General features: G+C 34.5%; 2 protein-coding genes across 9 annotated transcripts in view; one reads left to right on the top strand and one right to left on the bottom strand.

Annotated features, from left to right (window-relative positions):
• RUNX2 (RUNX family transcription factor 2) overlaps positions 1 to 1,592 on the bottom strand; it is a 226,036-nt gene extending 224,444 nt beyond the window's left edge. For all 3 annotated transcript variants that reach the window (XM_072858329.1, XM_072858334.1, XM_072858336.1), the window contains exon 1: positions 1,520 to 1,592. In XM_072858329.1, coding sequence (XP_072714430.1) covers positions 1,520 to 1,577 — 58 coding nt within the window. In that variant the 5' untranslated portion in view covers positions 1,578 to 1,592. The remainder of the gene's footprint in view (positions 1 to 1,519) is intronic.
• The window catches only part of SUPT3H (SPT3 homolog, SAGA and STAGA complex component), a 286,673-nt gene that overhangs the window by 43,598 nt on the left and 224,167 nt on the right, over positions 1 to 18,908 (top strand). The window lies entirely within an intron of this gene.

The raw sequence follows: 18,908 nt of genomic DNA, 5'->3' as shown, positions 1-18,908 counted from the left end.
TCTTAGCTTATTCATGTGCTTATCTGGGAACCAGTCAAAGCGTGTGAAGTAGGAGGGGTAAAAGGAACTCCAGTCATCAGTTCATTACAATACAAGCTTAATCAGGATGTATATACTGAAAATGATTCTAGCATTGTTTTTCTTAGAAGGGGGGCAGGGGAGGAAAAGAAATAGCTTTAGCTACAGTCCCAACATAGTTTCAACATGATGGACACCATTAAGAAAATCTTGTAAGTTTTCAGATTTTGTTTTCTTGATTTTTTTCAGAATTTTCAGTTAGTTTTCCTGATCTGTCTCAGTAAAAGATGCTTTGAAAAAAATTTTGAATATATTTCTTACTACTTGTCAAGGATGACTAGAATAGAGCGTTTTCCAACACGCTTTAAAAGATAACTTTATTTTACTTGCAGATAAATCACTGAAAGTCCTATTCAGTTTTATTTAATATTTTGAGTGAGGTGCTCTGTACTGATTTTAGAACTGTATCTGAGAGGAAGAAGCTTTTCAAAGTAAGCAATGATAGAGGTGCAATTTTATACCGTATTTATGATTTTTATGGGCATGTATGTATGCAGTGCATATAAATAATTACCTCAGTATACATATATGATTTCTTAAAGGAATCTGTGTTTAAAGTTCAGAATATTGAAGTAAATATTTGGCAGTGTTCTACTACAGAGTTTTTTAAATCCCACTTTCAATTAAAGCTTACAATCATCAGCATGTTAAATCATGTATTTTTTTATTTCATAGCTTAATATTTTCATGCATGAATGTTTTGCCTTGTTCATAATAAGTGTAATGAGAAGAATTTGCTTTTACAAATGAATATATTATCAAACATGCTTTGCTGTGAAATGAGGGCAACAAAAGACTAGAGAACTGCAGATTTACACTGATAACTTTGTCTGATATATATATCTCTCTCTCCTTAAAAATAAGATGTCTGGAACAATGATACGGCAATTATGGGTAGGATAGGCTACATGCTACTCATTTTCATCAGGTTTAGAGAATAAGGAGCCTTAAATCATGTAACTTAAGTCTCTTGCAATATCTTTAGTTAACCAGTCATGGTGGATACATCTAAAAGTGTTACGCTTTACACCAGAGTTCTTAATAAGATATTCTGTGCTGTTGTTGATTAACTCACTAAATACTTTATCTTTTTCCCTAAGATAATATTAAGCATTACACTAGATCCCATCAGATTCTTCCAAATTTGTGTAGCTACACCTTGACCCAGGTGACAGCTGAGCACACCTGCTGTCAAACACTAAGGACTAAGCCACCGACTTCATTTTGCTCAGCTTGTCAGCTAACAAATTTGTTCATAAATCTGCAGAAGTTACTTACAGTGACTTCTCCCCCCCCTGCCCCCCCCCAAACCAGGTATGCTATTTTAACACCCTAACATCCCATTCAGCAAGTTTTTGCTTAGATAACTATAACCAGCATTGTTAAAAGTAAGAAAACTCCCGACAATGGAAAACAGAAGCTCAAATATTGCAGTACTTACCCCAAAAGAAGTTTTGCTGACATGGTGTCACTGAACTGAACAGGCTGTTTGATGCCATAGTCCCTCTCGGTTCACGCAGAGCTTTCACCTTCTGGTGTAAATACTTCTTGGATCCTCAAACTGAAAACACAAACCATAGCCAAACCTTGTTTTAATTTTACAGTGTTCCTGGATTGCATAGACTCTATAGTTGGTTTTTTCCCTGTCAAAAAATTGTGTAGCACTGGTAACATGTGAAAAGCAAGGAAACAAAACAAAAAAAAAAGAGAATGAGCAAATATTTGAAGGACCTACTATTACTGCATAGACTGTGGTTAGAGAGCACTTACTGACTCTGTTGGTCTCAGTGGCTGGTAGTGACCTGCGGAGATTAACCATTTAAAAACCAGAGACTTCTTTGCTGTCCTCCTGGAGAAAGTTTGCACCGCACTTGTGGTTCTGTGGTTGTTTGTGAGGCGAATGAAGCATTCACACAATCCAAAAAAGCAAAAGCTTTAAAACTCCTTTTTTTTGCAAGCACTGTTACTGGAGCGAGCGAGTCATGTGGCTGTGACATCAGAGGACTCCAAGTAGGACTGCCTACACTGTGGCTTTTTCTTTCTCTCTCCCTTTTTTTTTTCCCCTTTTCTTTTTTTCCTTTTTTTTTTTTTTTTTTTAATATTTTGACAAAAGGCCCGTGGTAAGGCCCTTCCTGGCATCCAGAAGGATATAGCTTTTTAATTTTTGTGACTCATGAGGATTTGGAGAGAGTACAAAATGCTGTAAGAGCCCAAACTTCTGTACAGTTAAAGCATATGGACAGCAGAACTTTATTTGTACTCTCAGTTCAGGTTCCCCCCACTCTTCTTCCCCCCTCCTTTTTTTTTTCTTTTTTTTTTCCTCCCCTTCCCTCTCCCTACTTCATTATTGTGTCTGTGGAAAAGTGAGCAAAATTGGCACAAGTGGCTGTGTGAAATTCTGAACAACAGTGATGATTTACAATAATTTACATCTTTGGATTGTATCACGATCTTGGGTCTGCTTCATATTTGCTGGGTGGCTGGATTCCTTCTGTTTTACTTTTTCTCCTTGTCTTCCTATACTTGTGAATCTGTAACTCATTGTAAGAAACTTTACCTTTCCTAAGGTCTAGTAGCAGGCTGCTTGTTGGGCTTGTGTTTTTTACTGTAATTGGCTGTCACAGAAGTGTTAGTCTGGGGATTCCTTTGCAAATCTTAAATCATGTCTGCCTTGCTTTACATGCCTTCAAAAGTACTTGGCAGTTCTATGTAATGCAAATTAAGCGCAATTATGTTTCTTTTATATTTGGGGCAAAATATGTCATTTGGATATCATAACTAGTTGTGTACTGCAGCCTAAGTGATGCTTTTGAATACCGATATTTCTGGGATTTAACGTAGATGTTGCATAACAGAATGAACTGTGAGAGTTGGGAGGTTTTGATTGCGCTTACATTAATTGCTTAATATAGTTTCAGTGTTTAAGAGAAATAGAACAGTCTTTAGACTTTTTGGGAGACTATAAATAACTTTATTCACTAGTTAATGTTAACACTTAGTTTTAAAATGAAACATAAATTTGATGCATATGTAAGATTTAAATACTTAATATCATATGTGTGCATGTGTGTATAATATTTTTTATATACTTAACATATTGTAACTTTGACTTTGATTGTGTAATATAAGCCTTTACTGTACCAGTACAGAGTGGGTTAACAAAAGCAGTATTTTTTTGTTTATAATAGAGGCTTTGAAATAAATTGCAAAATGCTGTGTGTAGTAAGGAATAATGTGCACAGACAGTGTGTATTAGTAGTCTTGATTTGCTCACTCAGATTCAGAACAAAATTGGAAACATCTTTGAGAAAGTATCTTATTTTTTGCCTCTTTGGACATTACGTCTAGAACTTTTCTTATTAGCCTGATTGTATCACAGATGCACTGTATTTTCTAGTTTTAGCTGAGTGATTTTTAAATTTCTTTTTTTGTCATTTATATTTTTGGGAGCAGAAGAATTGTGTAAAACATTTTCCAGATATTGTTCAGTTTTTATCTGTAAAATAAAATACATCTCTTTGAAGCTGCCATCCCTCCTATTTTATTTTCCTCTTTGTGCTCAGCACTCCCAGTAAGAAATTGGCCAGGAAAGATGTGGGATGAATTGCTGAAGGTGTGGGTGGAGGGCAGGTTCTCTGTTTTGCGGGGATGGAAGGAAAATGGGAAAGGAGGTTTCAGTAAAAAATACAGATTGTATGTTTTGATTTTCATTATATATTTATCAAAGCAACATAAAGCCCTGTTCATGAAAACTACTTTAATAATATTTATTGTAAGGTAAATGGCATTGTTCTTAATTCAGTACTTTATTATTAGATATCTAAGTTATTAGATATAATAATAACTTAGTTAACTAATATTATTAGATATAACTAAGTTATTATACCTAATAACTTAGATATAATAACAAAATATATCGAATTCTACCTTAAAATGAAAAAGGAGTATTCTGCAAATCACCTATCTCATATAAAAGTAAGGGTGATGTTTAATTCTCCTAATGATGGATTGCTTTGACTTCTTTATATTTTCACAGTATGGTTAAGAACATCAATGGAAAAAAGTTAAAGGTATAAAAATGGTGGAAAGAATGGTAATCTTTTCATATGAACAAAATATGTTTGTGTGCATTAATTTTAATCAACTTTTGATGCAGCAAAAGCTTTTGGAGGTTGCTGCCTCTGTTATTGGTGGACTCTTAATTGTAAGCATAATGTTTCTTCAACTACAGCTATACATTGAAGATATTTATCAACTTTTATTTGATGGTAGGTAGATTCAGTATTTTTATATAATAGATAACTCTTGTCTTGATCTTAAATACATGTTTTCATTCACATGAATGCAGTTGTTTGATTTTTAAAACTCCAGAGTTTATTCTTAGTCACATCTTTAATATTAGAACATTGAATTTCCTACAGAAGTCTGAATTTTAAAATTTATTGCATTGAAATACTGCGCTCAGGCTTTCTCTGGAATGGCTTTTTAATGCTTTCACTTGTGGACACAAAGTTATTCTCTAACTTTGTTACTGTGTTTTGATATGATACCTCTATAAGATTTTTTTTTTTTTTTACTGTACATACTTTTTCACCTGTGCTGTCAAGATCAAGACCACTACAGTGAAGTCTTCATCTAGTAAGGCAAAATCCATTAAAAGCAGAAAAACAAATAGTTCAACTGAGTAATCTAGATGTAGTTTGCAGAAACTATAACTGAAAAAAATGCTATTTTTTTAGTATAGAGACATTATAAAGCTAAACTTTATGCAGACCTAATACCTGTGAAACTGCCGGTGTCTTTCAGTATAGTTTGCACTTCTAATGAAGCAGATGCATGAATCCTGAAAATCCACTGTATAAACCAGTGTCTTGATTGCAGACTTACGCCTGACAAGCCTTTTGTTTAAAAGGTAGATCTACAAAAGTCGAAGTGAACTTATGTGTTCCATAGGGGATGCTTTAAGTCACAATTACACTTACAAAGGAAGTATTATGCTAAGGAATTTCTCTGGTAAACTATGAGCTTGATCTTTGACTACAAATGAAATCTTATTTAAAGTCAATTGTAATGCAACACTAAAAGGTAATTACATCTTTCACTTTTTTTGAAATGTGTTTTGAAACTTTTAAGCCATCCTTTGTTTCCACACATTTTGCCTTATGTCACTCAAAGTTCATACAGCGTATAAACAGTATGATACCCTGCTGAAAGTTTATTTGTACTTAAATGTTTGTTTCTATGCTACAACTGGAGAGATAGAAATATTCTTCTTAATGCAGTATGATAACAAACTTGTTAAATTACACTTACTTACAAGCTTTACAATATATACTATAACAGGATGCTGATTTTTATCATACAGAAAATCCTAATGCAGTTTCCTCAGATGCAGGTATTAACTGTAGGTGTTGTTAACGTATCTGTTTCCACTAGAGCAACATTTTCTTTTTTTTTTTTTTTAGGAGTGAAATGTCTCTCCTTGGCTTTGTTTCTCATAACTTAGAAGTAATTGTAATTTTTAGAGGGATAGTACTGTGTTTTCCGATGGTTCTTAGCTAATATATTTAATGTACTGTTTGATTTTAAATATTTGCACTTTTTATGGAACTTTTGTTGCCTGACTTGGGTATCTTGCAGACTTCTGATTTCCAGCATCTCTGCAACAGCTTCAAGTATGCTGATATCGTGTATATACTAATCTGTTACAGCAAAAGCTGAAGCTGCCTGTTAGTTAAAAAAATTCTAACAGCAAGGGTTTTTTAGCAGTCCTTTATTTTAACATGCTGCTTATTGGCATCTGCAAGGAGTAGCATTGAACATCCGAGTTTTACTGCCGCCTTTTTCTGATGACTTTCTGTTCGCTGCCTTACAACCTTTTTCTAAATAAGATATGGTTTGAAGTAGACAGTGCCTAGGACCGCTAAGCATATAGAGGGGAAAAAAATGCTGTTACATTTCTAGTGTAAACAAATGTTGTGTGTTTTCCGTACAGTGGAATCAGGCTACTGAAGATCAAATTAAACCTTAAACTGAACTGTTATTTAAATTAAAAGGATGGTTATCTTCTGTTAACCAGTGAGTACATCATACAATAGCAAGTAGTAATAAATTGTTTTCATTCGTCTTGAGTTGCCAGCTCTCTCACTTCTTCATAGAATAGAAAAGATATTCTCCATTGAAATAATCTAACCCCTGCTCAGGCTTTGAATAAGGGGCTACATCTTAATGGTCAAGTGTGTTTCATCTTGATTATTCTTGCTGGTCAGACATTGTTTCTGACAAGTGTTACTTTTCTTGTGTTCCTCAAATACATGTCTTGTAGACTGTACAGTAATTGAGAAAGCCCTTTTGATTAGATGCATGCATTCTAAACAGTCAATATATGGTGTTTAAGATCATCCTAACCTTCTAGCTATTTTCTCCTGTCTGTTTTTTTTTCTTTTTTCTTTTTTTTTTTTTTTAAAGTCAACTTGCAGAAAATATGGGAAACTTGTCTCATATAACAGCTGAGGATGTGGCTAGGTTAAGGCAGGAAACTGCTACCCACAATGCAATGTTACATACACTACCACTTAATAAAATTTATTTCAAACATGCTACTGACAAAACCAAAGAAAAATAATATCCTAACTATGCTAGTTAGTACACTAAATATATCTAGGGAGAAGTGAAAGTAATCTCTCCAGAGCCTTTCTTGCTTCTAGGGTACAATGCTACCAGTAGTTAAACCAGAGCAGATCTCAGTAGTTAAAAGCAGTGACCTATTTTTGGAAAATATTCACATCGCTCTGGAAATTAATGATTATATGCTTTTTAATAACAGTCAAAGTTATTTTATATAAACAGAATTCAGAGAAGCTCTCTCCTTAGATTTTTCTGGTCGTCAGAATATCCTCTTATATAGTTTTAAAACTGGCAGCTTTTCTTGCTTCATCCCATTTGCACTGAATCTTACCTTTACTGTAGCCAAACAGCCTTTTACCTCTCCTTCCCACTTAATCTATGTGTAGGTTGGTGTGAAAATATTTTCCATGTCATATGTGGGAAAGGAACTGAGAAGAGGAGAGTTCATCTTCCTAGTTTATATGAAGTTTTAAGGTTTCTAGTTGTTTTATTTGATTGCCTGCAATTTGCAGAGTGTAATAATGAGTGAGAGGTAAATAGTTAACTTTTAAGGTGAATTTAATAGTCTTGAATCTTCAGTGAGTATTTCCAAATATCAGACAGAGATACGTATGAAGTCACTGTTGCTGCTCTGCCATAAATGTCCTGAAAGTCTTGTTCGAGATACATTTTTGTTTCTGTTTGTTTTTTACATGCACGTATATTAAGGGTGATCCTCTTACAGAACATTTTTGAAGCATTTGCCTCTATAGTTAGAGAACACTTATCAAGAACAGCTGCTGTAGTGCTGTGGATCCTATCCATGGACTCATGGTGGTCTGCTGAACAACGTTCTTCAAGTTTGACAGGTGAGACAGAGACTCTCCAGTGCCACTGCTTTTGGATGAATCTAGCTGTGGTTGGAGAAAGTGCATCTTGCCAAAATATATGGGTAAGACCACACACAGTCTTTAAAATAGTTATTGTAAGCTTATTTTTAGGCAATATATGTCTTGACAGTTCTTTTCTTTGCATGCCAGTTTCACTGCTGCTTATAGATTTTTCATTTATTTTAGTAATGGCAATTGCAGATTTAGATCTATGTTTGTAAAGCTTTTGCACAGCATTTACACTGGAAAAATACAGACTTGCTACTTTCAAACCTCAGTCAAGATTAGAGAACAGATTTTAAAAAATACTAAAGCAGAGTATTCACGCTCTTCAGATTTGGTGTCAGTCTTTTCATATTAAACCCCATTTTCAGGGGCATAGTTCAGCAGTAAAAATTTGCTTCTGGTTTTAAAATTATACCAGTTTCAGTAGCTTCTGTGCTTGTATAAGTCTGCAGCAATGTAGATTTAAGACATGAAATTAGTTCAGTAAGTAATAAAAACGAAATGTTTTTTTTTAAATTGTGTAGTTATTAAATACTGAATTTAGAATCTGTATTTGATTTATGTTATAACTCCTGGACAGTATTTTTCGTGCATGTTTTAATGTGTAGAGTATTCTTTGCATTCTAAGTGCCTGCTTCAACAATTGGCTCCATAAAGTGTATTTAAAATACTGTATGTTTAACTGACAGTATAGAAGGGGGTTGTATCCTGTAGAATTTCTGAGTAAACAATACCCATTCGGTAACTTTCAGAACAGATGTTTTTTAAATACCCCAAGAGAAATTAAATATAATACTGAAATGGAATATCATAAACCATTCATTGGGTAATGATGCTTTAAAGTTATGGATTCAGAACGACATGTTTTTTTTCCCTGTTTCTGTATTTTCCAGATTATCTTGCATAATTAATGCATGACTGTTTCTCAACAAAACATTACTAATTTTTTATTACTTAACATTGCATAGTACCGTTGTTTATAGCAGTGGACTTTACAGACAATTAAGGAAATAGTCACTGCCCTGAGGAGTATACAATTAAATATATGCAGCTAGCCATTTAATAAAAGTATGAAAAAGAAGGAGGGGAAAACCCCCATATAATGAACTGTAATAAAAATGAGTGATTTGAAGAATTTCATGGAGAAGGGAGAGTAGTTGGTTGTAATCTTATTACTAACTTTCTCCACACATTCTAGTATGAAGTGTTAGTTATTGGGTGCAATACACAAGTCTTGTTATCTGCTTGAACTTGAGCATGATGCTGGATCATCACAGTTGCTTCTCTATATTTTTTGAAAAAAAATCCAACCCTGTAACCTTTCCTTATGCAATGAATGCAAGTTGAAATATTTGTGCTGTTTATGATGCTCACATTAGTTTGAGATCCTCAGTCCTGTGAATAGTATTTTTTAGAACAAGAAATAGTAAAATGAGATAGTTTCATTCTTTCTCCCATTTATCTCTCCACGTCCTTTTTTCTTTTCTTTTTTTTTTTTTTAAAGTATTTAGTACCTGGGTCTGCTTCTTTTCCACAGCTTGTCAACAGTGTAAGCTTTCCCTTGTAATTAAAAATGTATTGTGGTTTTTTGTTGGAGAAGAGATCTGAAGATCATTCATGAGAAAGAGAGTTGAAAAGAGAATGAGAGGGGAATGGAAGGAATAAAATTGGAAGGAGGAGAGTTAGAAAGAAAATCTTGTTGTTTTTTAAGGAGTTTCTGTTTTACCAGTATGGCTCCCATTTTGTAGAGAAGGAATACTAAAGGTGAGGAGAAATGAAGAAACTGAAATGGGATGAAGAACAAACAAAATGCACCCCTTCTCATGGTGACAGCATACATAGGAGACATAGGAGACAATTGCCCTCCAATCTCCCAGGCAACGTGAAACCCAGTTTGTTCTGAAATAGCCAGTTGAGATACTGGAAGCAGCCTAGCTGTGTCCAGTGTGGTGTTGAGCTCCTTTGGAGTAAATTGGGCTGTCTCTGCATAGCACTTACAATGGCCTATATAGGTATGCCTAAAGAATAATGGAAGAGAATCACACTTAAGTGAGGTTGGGAAGAGTATGGGAGATGTTTGTATTAAACTTCCAACATGTGATGTGTTCTGTGCTGGAGAGTTGGTTGGTTGATTTTTCACATCTACAGGAGAAAGCACGCAGTATTTATAGACAGTCCATTCACCAATATTCAGATAAGCAAGTGTCAATTCTTTTTAAGATTTTTTTTTTTGTCATGCTCTGAGTAACAGACTGCTTAATAACTGAATGGTGGTAATGAAGAAAAAAATATAAAAATGAATTGCAATCATTCCTTCCACTCATACCTCCTCTGGCCTTCCAACCCCAAAAGTGACGAAGCAGGGCTATATATATATGTATATATTCTATTTTTTTTTTAGAGAGACTGTGTGGTTTGGTCACCAGAATCCAGCCGTGTAACTTCTAAGATAAATAATGCAAGCTTTGAGGAAATGTACTGTGTGGATAAGACAGTGTATGCATTATTTTTTTAATACTTAGATATTTTATTACTTTAACCATTTATTTCTGTTCTGTTGAGTTGGCAAAATAATAATTTGTTTTAAGATGATGCACCACCGCGTCTACTTGTTAGCTCCATGAGGGAAGTGTCTAGTAGGCATCCAAAGCAATTAGCTCTGCAGAGTACTGACAGTTGGGTGAACAGGGTGCTTTTAACTTGGAGACCCCGCCTATAATCAAAGTGAGTTGTTGCTTTTCCATTTCAAGAGCAAACCCAGCTTCTGGGTCTGCCACTTGCCTGTGAGGGGTCAAAGGTGCTATTCTGCAGGATGCAATTCTGCATTTTGGCATAAAAAGATGATAGTGGACAGCCTAGAGACTATTGGGTATTGCCTACTGATTACAAGGTGTATGAGGACAGGCCATAGCAATGAATGGGCACTTAGTACCTGAAACGCTTATGGAAGTGTACAGCAAAATTCCTTGTTGGTGATTGGAATAGCAGTATGTTGGAACAAGAGCACTAAAACCCAGTTTTGTTGGAAAATTCAGCAGTGTAGTCAGAAATTAATCCAGGCTGAAACATAAAGTGTTCTTCAGTATTTTCTAAATTCCTTTCCTGAGAGCATTCTGCTTCTGGAGTGGTGTGTTTTAGTTGTTCTGGACCTGAAAAGGCTTTGGACTCAAGGTTATCACTCTGTCTGAAAATGAGTTCAAAAATCAAACAAATCTCTGTTTCACATACTTGCATATCAGAGAGCATGTTGATGGGTTAATATTTGTGTGGAATGATAGAATTTCTTTGTACTTTTAAAGCTTGGTATTTTAAAGAAAGCTGTGTTTTGGGGGTGTGGGACCTACATTATAGATTAATTCCTGTAACATATACTTTGTACCCATATCCATTAGATGAGGTCAGTTATAACAGTTACGTTCCCTGTGACATTCATCTCCTCTGGATTTCTTACTCTGTAACGATGCTGCCAGAGCAGGTCCTTGTAGCCAGGCTTATTCATGTATTTGGGGAACCCGTGGGGATGTACAGACTGGCGCTACCAGATCTTTTTGTAAGATCGAGCAGTGCTCTGGGCAGTTTGCTGCTTTGCTAAAAGCCTCCACGCTAAAGGAGGTGTGGCTTTTCGTGAGCCAGAGTTCATTCTCATGGCATGGGCTTTAAGGTTGGGGCCCTCGGAAATATGTGTATTCTCTGTAAAGTGTAAAATGAGCTAAGCTTTATCTTTCATATTTTGTGCCTTTACGTCTGTATAGGTGGAGTATATCTTATTTTAAAAAGAAACTTCAGTAACTTTTGGGATTTGGGAGTAAGGCAGAATATGCAGAATATGCAATTTTATTTTGTCATCTTTATCCTGCTCATTCCGTAAAATTTGTAATTGTTGTCCTTTCTTCAAAGTATTTTAAAATTATTTTTATTTTTTATGAAAATCTAAATGTTTTCTTCCTTTTTAAGTCCAGTTTTGCCCAGTGTGGGTTTGAAGCAACTCTGCAGCAGAATGTTTATATTTCAGTTTCAGGAAAAATGATACCAGTCTGTTCAGAAATGGAGTATTTGCAGTAGTAAGTGGCATCTTTACAAGCTAAACATAATGATCAAAGAGTAGAAGAAATAACAAATTTAGTTGTCTTTTGGACAAAATTACAATGGAATAGCATTTGGTTTGTCATTTAGCTTCAGTATGATTTATTTTTCTTCTATTTTAATTGAAGAACAAATCCAATTCATAACTGAATGCAATTCAATCTTCTCATTTTCTGATGTGGGTAGAAAATATCTGTTTTATCTGTGTATAGGAGCTACAGTAATTCAAGCTTATTTTTCCTTTTGAATAACTGAAATAAACTGAAAGAGTCAGACATTCATTACATGACATTATTGTGCCCAGACACATTTTTAGAATTAATGAATTTTACAGAACACTGATTCTTTGAGTGCTTTCCTTTTTACTCTCATTAGTGACTATTCCTAGATTGGACATATGACAGATATGCAGCTAAAATAGTAAAGATTTTCTACAAGGTTGCCTGTTAATTTAGAGGTGAAATCTGAAGAACTTGCAAATAGAACTATTCCCAACTGATAGGGGTTTTTTTCTTTTTTTTTTTTTTTTTTCTTAAATCTGTTGTTCCTTGCTAAAAAAGTAAGTTTAGCTAAATTCTGCACTGGAAGAATAAGTTGATTAAAATAGCACAGAAATGCTAGAATTAAGGTTTCCAGTGATCCTTAGTACAGCCCCATTGTATATGGTACATTATAATACAGTGTTAATTGATTGCATTTTTTTTTTTGTCCTCAGAACTCCTGACTCATTCTTTGCATGGAACGAATACTACTCACTTCAGAGTTAGTTATTCAGTGATTTTCTTTTTATCACTGATTGCTCATTATATGGCTGTCTGCCATCTTTCCTGTACAGTATTCAAACTCTATTGTGAAGAAGAATTACTAACTTTCATGTGCTCTTTTGTGGCACATGTCACACTATGAAAGTACTTAACAAATATTAATTATTTTTTTTTTCTTCACAGTACTCTTGGGAGAAATATGTTATTCTCTATATCAGAGATATAGTTTGGTGGAGGTCCAGAGAGAGTAAAATAAAATTTAAAAAAAGATGAATTAAAACCCAAACTTCTCAGTCATTCTGCAGCGCACTTCTAGGGTGTACTTTTTGTGAAAATGCTTAGCTTTATCTGTACATCTTTATACGTTTAAACAGCTCATTTTTTCAGTGATGGATATATGAACTTCTAGAGATCAAATACCATGGTTGAAACAAGGAATGGATAATTATTGATCACTTCCTAAAAGGGGACATGGTTAGATGGAGTGTTGTTCTGATCTAGTATGAGGTTTCTTTATTCTTGTATGTAGATGAGCTTCATTGTGTGTGTTTTCCAAACATAAAATTAACAATTTGGAACCCAGCATGTCCACTTTTATGATCAAGAACATATGCAACTTTTTATAGGTTCCGGTGCGTAGCTTCATGGAGACCAAATGGTTTCATCACAATGCTGGAAGTAATAGATTGAGGCTACAAGTCTCCTTCACCTGAATACCAGAATCTTTGTGTGGCCTAAACTCCTGACACATTGGCCGTGTAGGTTGTTGGATAACTTGCAGGTGGCTCATGGGTAGGAGATGAGAGTGTTCCCTGTGGTCCGCTTCAGTGTAAAACAGGGCAAGGTGAGGTAAGCTGATGGGTCCTGACATGATGTTTCCATTTCAACGGTTTGTATCTTGCTTAAAATAAAATAATTAAGGATTTGCTTATTTTGGCAGCTTTCATGCCAACAATGACCTCTTGATGATCATTTGACATATTTCATGCACAGGAGCTGTGTTTGAATTCAAAGCCGTATGCAGATCAAGAACCAAAAAGATGCTTCACTGTTTAGGACACTGATTTACTGTCAAGAGGCATGGATTCATTTTACCACACTCTTACTTTGAGATGTTTGATTAACAAACTCAAAAGTGTTGGGTTTAGTGAGAAGTAGAGTATTTAAAACACCTCTTAGGGACTCTGATATAGGGGTTTGTTTTTTCATTTGCAAGTTACTAATCTGTGAAATTGGGGTGGGGAGGGGCTAAGGGATTGAGGAAGAATTCTATAAACAGCAAAGCCACTCTTTCTGTGAGATTGTGGAAAGATCATTAAAACATTATATATACTTTTTCTCTTTTTTGCATTTCTTTTGATGGCTGTATAGAAGTCTGTACAACATAATTCTCCTTTTCCAGAATTCTCCTATTTCTATGGAGAGAGGGAGAACCAAGAAAATAAGGAGAAAAATGTTTCTTCTGTATTGCTGCTTTTCACTTTGTTATTGGCTGTTTGTTAAGGGAACTTGCTGTTTTTTATATTTTCAAATATTAATTAATAGCTTCTTCTATCCTCCTTCATGCTTGTTTAGGAGGTAAACAAGTTTATTTCTGTTTTACAAATACGTAAGGGAGACAGACCGATTCTGGGTCTGAATTTGGGAGTTGGTAGTTGGTAGTACTTGTTCCAAAATAAGTACTAGACTTGCTGTTGAAAATGCGTGGTTGTGTTCAGCTCTTAACATGCCTGCAGTCTTTAGTTAAAGTAGAGATAGTATAATAATGAACTAAAGATGAAAAAATATGAAAATGTGTTGATAGAAACTGGCCTTATGTAGCAATATTAAAGAAAGATCTTTATTAGATGTCCAAACATAGGATCTTAGAAGTTTCAATACAAGCTTTGACCAGTATTTTTTTTGTTGGCTTTGGGCTAGTCACTTGAACTTGGCATGCGTCTGTCTTGGCTTGATTATTCCTTTCATTTACCATAAATCAGAGTGATTATGCTGAAGTTACTGCAATTTTATGGAGGTAAAAGTGCTGTAAAAAAGCAGAGACAATGCTACAGTGGGAAAGGGCTGTAGTCTGGTGCTTGAGAGGTGAGTTTAGCTATGGAGCTGAACCACAGACTTCTCTTTGAACCTTCAGGAAGTTAGGTCAAATGTTCTGTCCTTCAGTTTTTCATCTGTAAAATGGGAATGATAGTGTTCTTTTTTGTTTTCTTTTTCGTTTAACTTTAATAAAAGTTAATTTATGTCATTTGAGGGATGTTCAGGTACCAATGATGAAGGTCATAGGAGTACCAACATTGACTGAGTTTGTCTCTGTGGTGTTTAATAGAGTTTTTAGTCCCCTATAACTCTGAGAAAGAGAAGACTGCCTGATATTTTACCATAAAAGTGAAGATTTACACTACTTAAATAGTTGAAGTGCTAAGTAATATTACAATTTTGTTTTCTACTTCATCCACCAGTCAGCATTGTAGAATATTTGTTTAGTAGAGTATGAGCATCCTTCACTTGATTTAACTCCCTTAATGGAATCTCCTACAAGTTTTCTGGTGCCAGGTTTTCTGATGCATTTTGTCCCACTATCAAAGTTAATATCCTGGGAACGGCTTGAGTTAGCTAAAGAAATTGCTAGTGACTATGGTACTTTCATATTTGTAGATTTATGTTGCTACTGAGCCTGTAACCCTAGGGATTTTTTTTTTAAATTTAAGGAGGGTGCAGAACATAAGCAAGTGTTATACTTAATCTTATCTATTAAACATCACCATGCAGTCATCAGAGTACAGTCATTGCCTGTCCCTTGTGCTTTTCTCAGTATAACTTACTGCTTTGTTTTAAAAAAAAATAAAATAAAAAAAAAAATCAGGGCACTTACAAATCTTCTGTAAAACTAGACGTTTCAACTGAGATCAACATTTTGTTGTTCAAAACAGGATAACAGCTGTGACTTTGTAAGCTACTGTTAGTGGTTTTTAGAAGCTAATTTGTCAGCTAGCTGGCACACTGAGCTCATTTGCCGAAAGAAGTTGATGTCATCTCCCATATCGTTCTTTGTCAAAGCTCAGCGTCTCTTTCTTTAACCAGTGATTCTCAAATAGAACGTTACAGAATGGGGCTGTTTGCCAGTGGCATTAGTTTTCTGTTTATGTAACTTCAATTTAGATCATTCATGGCTTAACACAAAATTGAGTCGTCATGTGAGAGTTGGTTACCCTTTTTTTGTATCTTGTATTCATGATATGTAGCTTCTTTTTGTGTGCTTTGAATAAAAAAACTTGAAGAGCAGAAATGTTTATTATTTTCAAGTATTACTACTTAATTTATTCACACAGTATTCAATGTAGTTTATTATTGCTTGTTCCTATTTCCCAAAACTCCTATTTCCCAAAACTTTCCTATTGCTTGTTCCTAATTCCCAAAACTACAGTTGCAACTGTAGTTTATTATTGCTATATTGTGCTCAAACATAATATAGCACAAAATAAGGATTTATTAATGACTATAGCTATTGATTAAAAACAACGTTTCTTGGAAGAATGAATGTCTAAAATCAGTGTTTATCAATTAAATGTCAATATATTGTTTCAACAAAAATTTATTTATAATTTCTGTTGAACATCCTGTCTAAAAAGGAACTGCAAAACTGCATCTTTTCAGGTTCTGTCTTATTGCTAAGAAGTAATTGCAACATTGGCATGGAATTTGGTGGAGCCCCAGTAGTTTTAATCTTTTTAGTAAATTGCTTAGTGGCTTTTTACTAGCTTTAGTGTCTCAGTAGCTTTACAAAGTGTTGTGGGATATGCAGAAGAGATCTTTTTACAAGATATCAGCTAAATAAAAGATGAGAAATTAAAGGTAGGAATAGTTTATTTTCACACTACAGCAAAGTTACTTGTGAGATCTACCAAGGTTCTTGGAGAAGTGAGAAAGCTTGCTAACGGCAAAGGGATTTAGAGTACTGAAATCAAATGCTGAATGTGTAGAGCCACCCAAGGATTTCACAGAATTTAATGGGTGATAAAATAGGTGAAATCCATTGCTGATAAACCCAAAGTCATGTGCATGAACTCTGTGCTGTTTATTTTCATAGAAAAAGAGATCTGAGATTCACAGTGGATAGCTCACAGTGGATAGTTGAGGCTTAGTAGTTGTCAAAAATTGATTAGATTTTAAAGGAATTGAGACTATATGAGGAAAACAGTGTTACTAGTAGTTCTGCTGTTGTGCTCACCCTATTATAAAAACAATATTCTAGAATTAGAAAAGAATTGAATGAATTCTGTACAAGGAGAAACTAAATTGACAGGGTGCTAAAGCCTGGAAAAAGATAACTGGGAGGGGAATGTGATAGAAATCTAGAATTATGAGCAATGTGGAGAAAGTGAATGGGAACAATTATTTCCCTTTTTCATAACAAAAACTAGGGGCACCTAATTAAATTATCAGATGGCAGGCTTAAAATGAACACAAGGAAGTAGGTTTTTTAACAATGTGTAATTAAATTGTTGAATTCATAAATTCATTGCCACAAGGTACTGTAAAAGCCAAAAAATAGTAGCTTAAAAAGGAATAAGAGAAGATCATGGAGGTGAGGTTTATCTATAGCTATAAAACACAGTTGTCTAGTCATAACCTTAGGCTAAACTTTAGGTCTGTTGGAGGGAAAACCAAGTAGGGGCTTTCCCTAAGAATTCAGTACTGGCCTTTATAGACAGTACTTGATCTCTGTACAGATCCCTACTCTGAAGGTTTTGTGTATAGATAGACTGATAACAGTATCTAGATTATAGTGCTACATACTGTGTAACAGTGTATTACTATGGGGAAAAAAGTCACCACGTCTTCAAAGATCTGATGTTAGCATATAAATGAATAACCGGTGTAAAATCAAGATGCAGAACCTTAAGAACTTTATTTGCTTATCCTTATAAAGGTAAGTAGGCTTTACTTCTGCAAAAGTATTTTCAAAAGCATATAACCTCAGTAGTATTAATTTGATTTATAATTTATTGGTCATCCAAGCATTAATATTTCACTGTGAATTTTTAAAACAATAAGGTATTTTCCAGTTTCCTTTTCTCAGGGTAGTCAATCTGAGGTTTTTCAAATCCCCCCCCCCCCAACCATTGTCTTTATTTTTTTAACATTTTTAAGCTTGGTTCTTTGAATGACGAAATTTTGTGCTCCAGTTGTTGATCTTCTTAATGATTTTGCCTGGTCTTTCTGGAAGAACTGGCCTCTTGAAAGCTATATGACTACCCTCAATAGCTGTATGTATTGTAAAAGTGAGGCTTCAAATGGGAAAGGGATTACCACTTTAAAAAGTCTGGAAAATGCTGGTTTTAATAATCTGTGCTTTAATCTTGTAGTCCTTTTCTGAAGGAAATAGCCCCATTGAAAGCTATGTGAATACCCATGGTATTAAGGCTACTAAAATTCTATTAATTTATCTAAAATGACTGACTTTCGGGAGAGATTCACTTGGGTATTTACTATTATCCTACTTTATTTCCTAAAAGTATGCTTTGATGAAACCCTTTGGGCATAAATTTGGTTCCATTTCATCCTTAAATATGAACAAAATTAAGCCTTAAGGTGTGCTTAATAATAAAAAAGCTCCAGTAAAGTTTCAAAATATAACATTGTAGATGATAATTTATAATAACTCTTAATGTGATAGACAGGCAAAATATACTGAAACCATAATGTGTGTATCTGTTATTAAACACTTATTTGAGATTTTTTTTTTTTAAATTTCAGTTTTGAATCCAGCATTTATCATCTTAGATTTCAACCATGCTTTTATATATGCCCGAGGGTGAACTTTATACATCTTTTTATAGATTAGAAACACAAAATGTTATCACACTGCCATCTGGACTGATTTATCCTTATATCGTCACAGATTTATGATTATTATATTCCAACACTTAGTGTTTTCTTTTTTGAACATTTCAACACAGTAGACTAGTAAATCAAAACTTCCTTTTGAAAGATTGATTGGTGCAAATGTATCTAATCACATCCAAAGTATATTCAGAAGTCTATTCAAAAGCGTTGATACCGTGTTTTTGGATTACAGAAGGACCACATGTATTGTAAGTGGTTCTTTAATGGTTGCATAAAACTCGGTCCTATTTTCCCTGGATCCTGATTATTTCCAGAGGTAGTAGGTAAAAATTTCTAACTTCCCCTTCCTCTTTCTCATCCATTAAAGAGTTTTTTGAGGTAACAGTTTTGTGGCCTTGACTGATTTCTGCATCGCCATGTGATTATTTAAAAGCCTACGCCTCTGTCAGTGTGATAACAAGGTAATTGAGCTGCTTTTCCTATCTATATTTCTTAGATTTACTACAGATACTCCTTTTTAAGGCATGTTTAACTGCAGACTTCTCTTCCTCCCCCTGCTGCCTGTGAACACCCTCCATCCCCAAAAAACTTTTTCAGGTGGTCTGTTGATTTTTTTCAAGTGGCACTGAAAATT

The sequence above is a fragment of the Ciconia boyciana genome, chromosome 3 (assembly GCF_034638445.1).
Source record: "Ciconia boyciana chromosome 3, ASM3463844v1, whole genome shotgun sequence".
In the NCBI taxonomy this organism is placed as follows: Eukaryota; Metazoa; Chordata; class Aves; order Ciconiiformes; family Ciconiidae; genus Ciconia; species Ciconia boyciana.
This window is presented reverse-complemented; position numbering and strand designations above follow the sequence as displayed.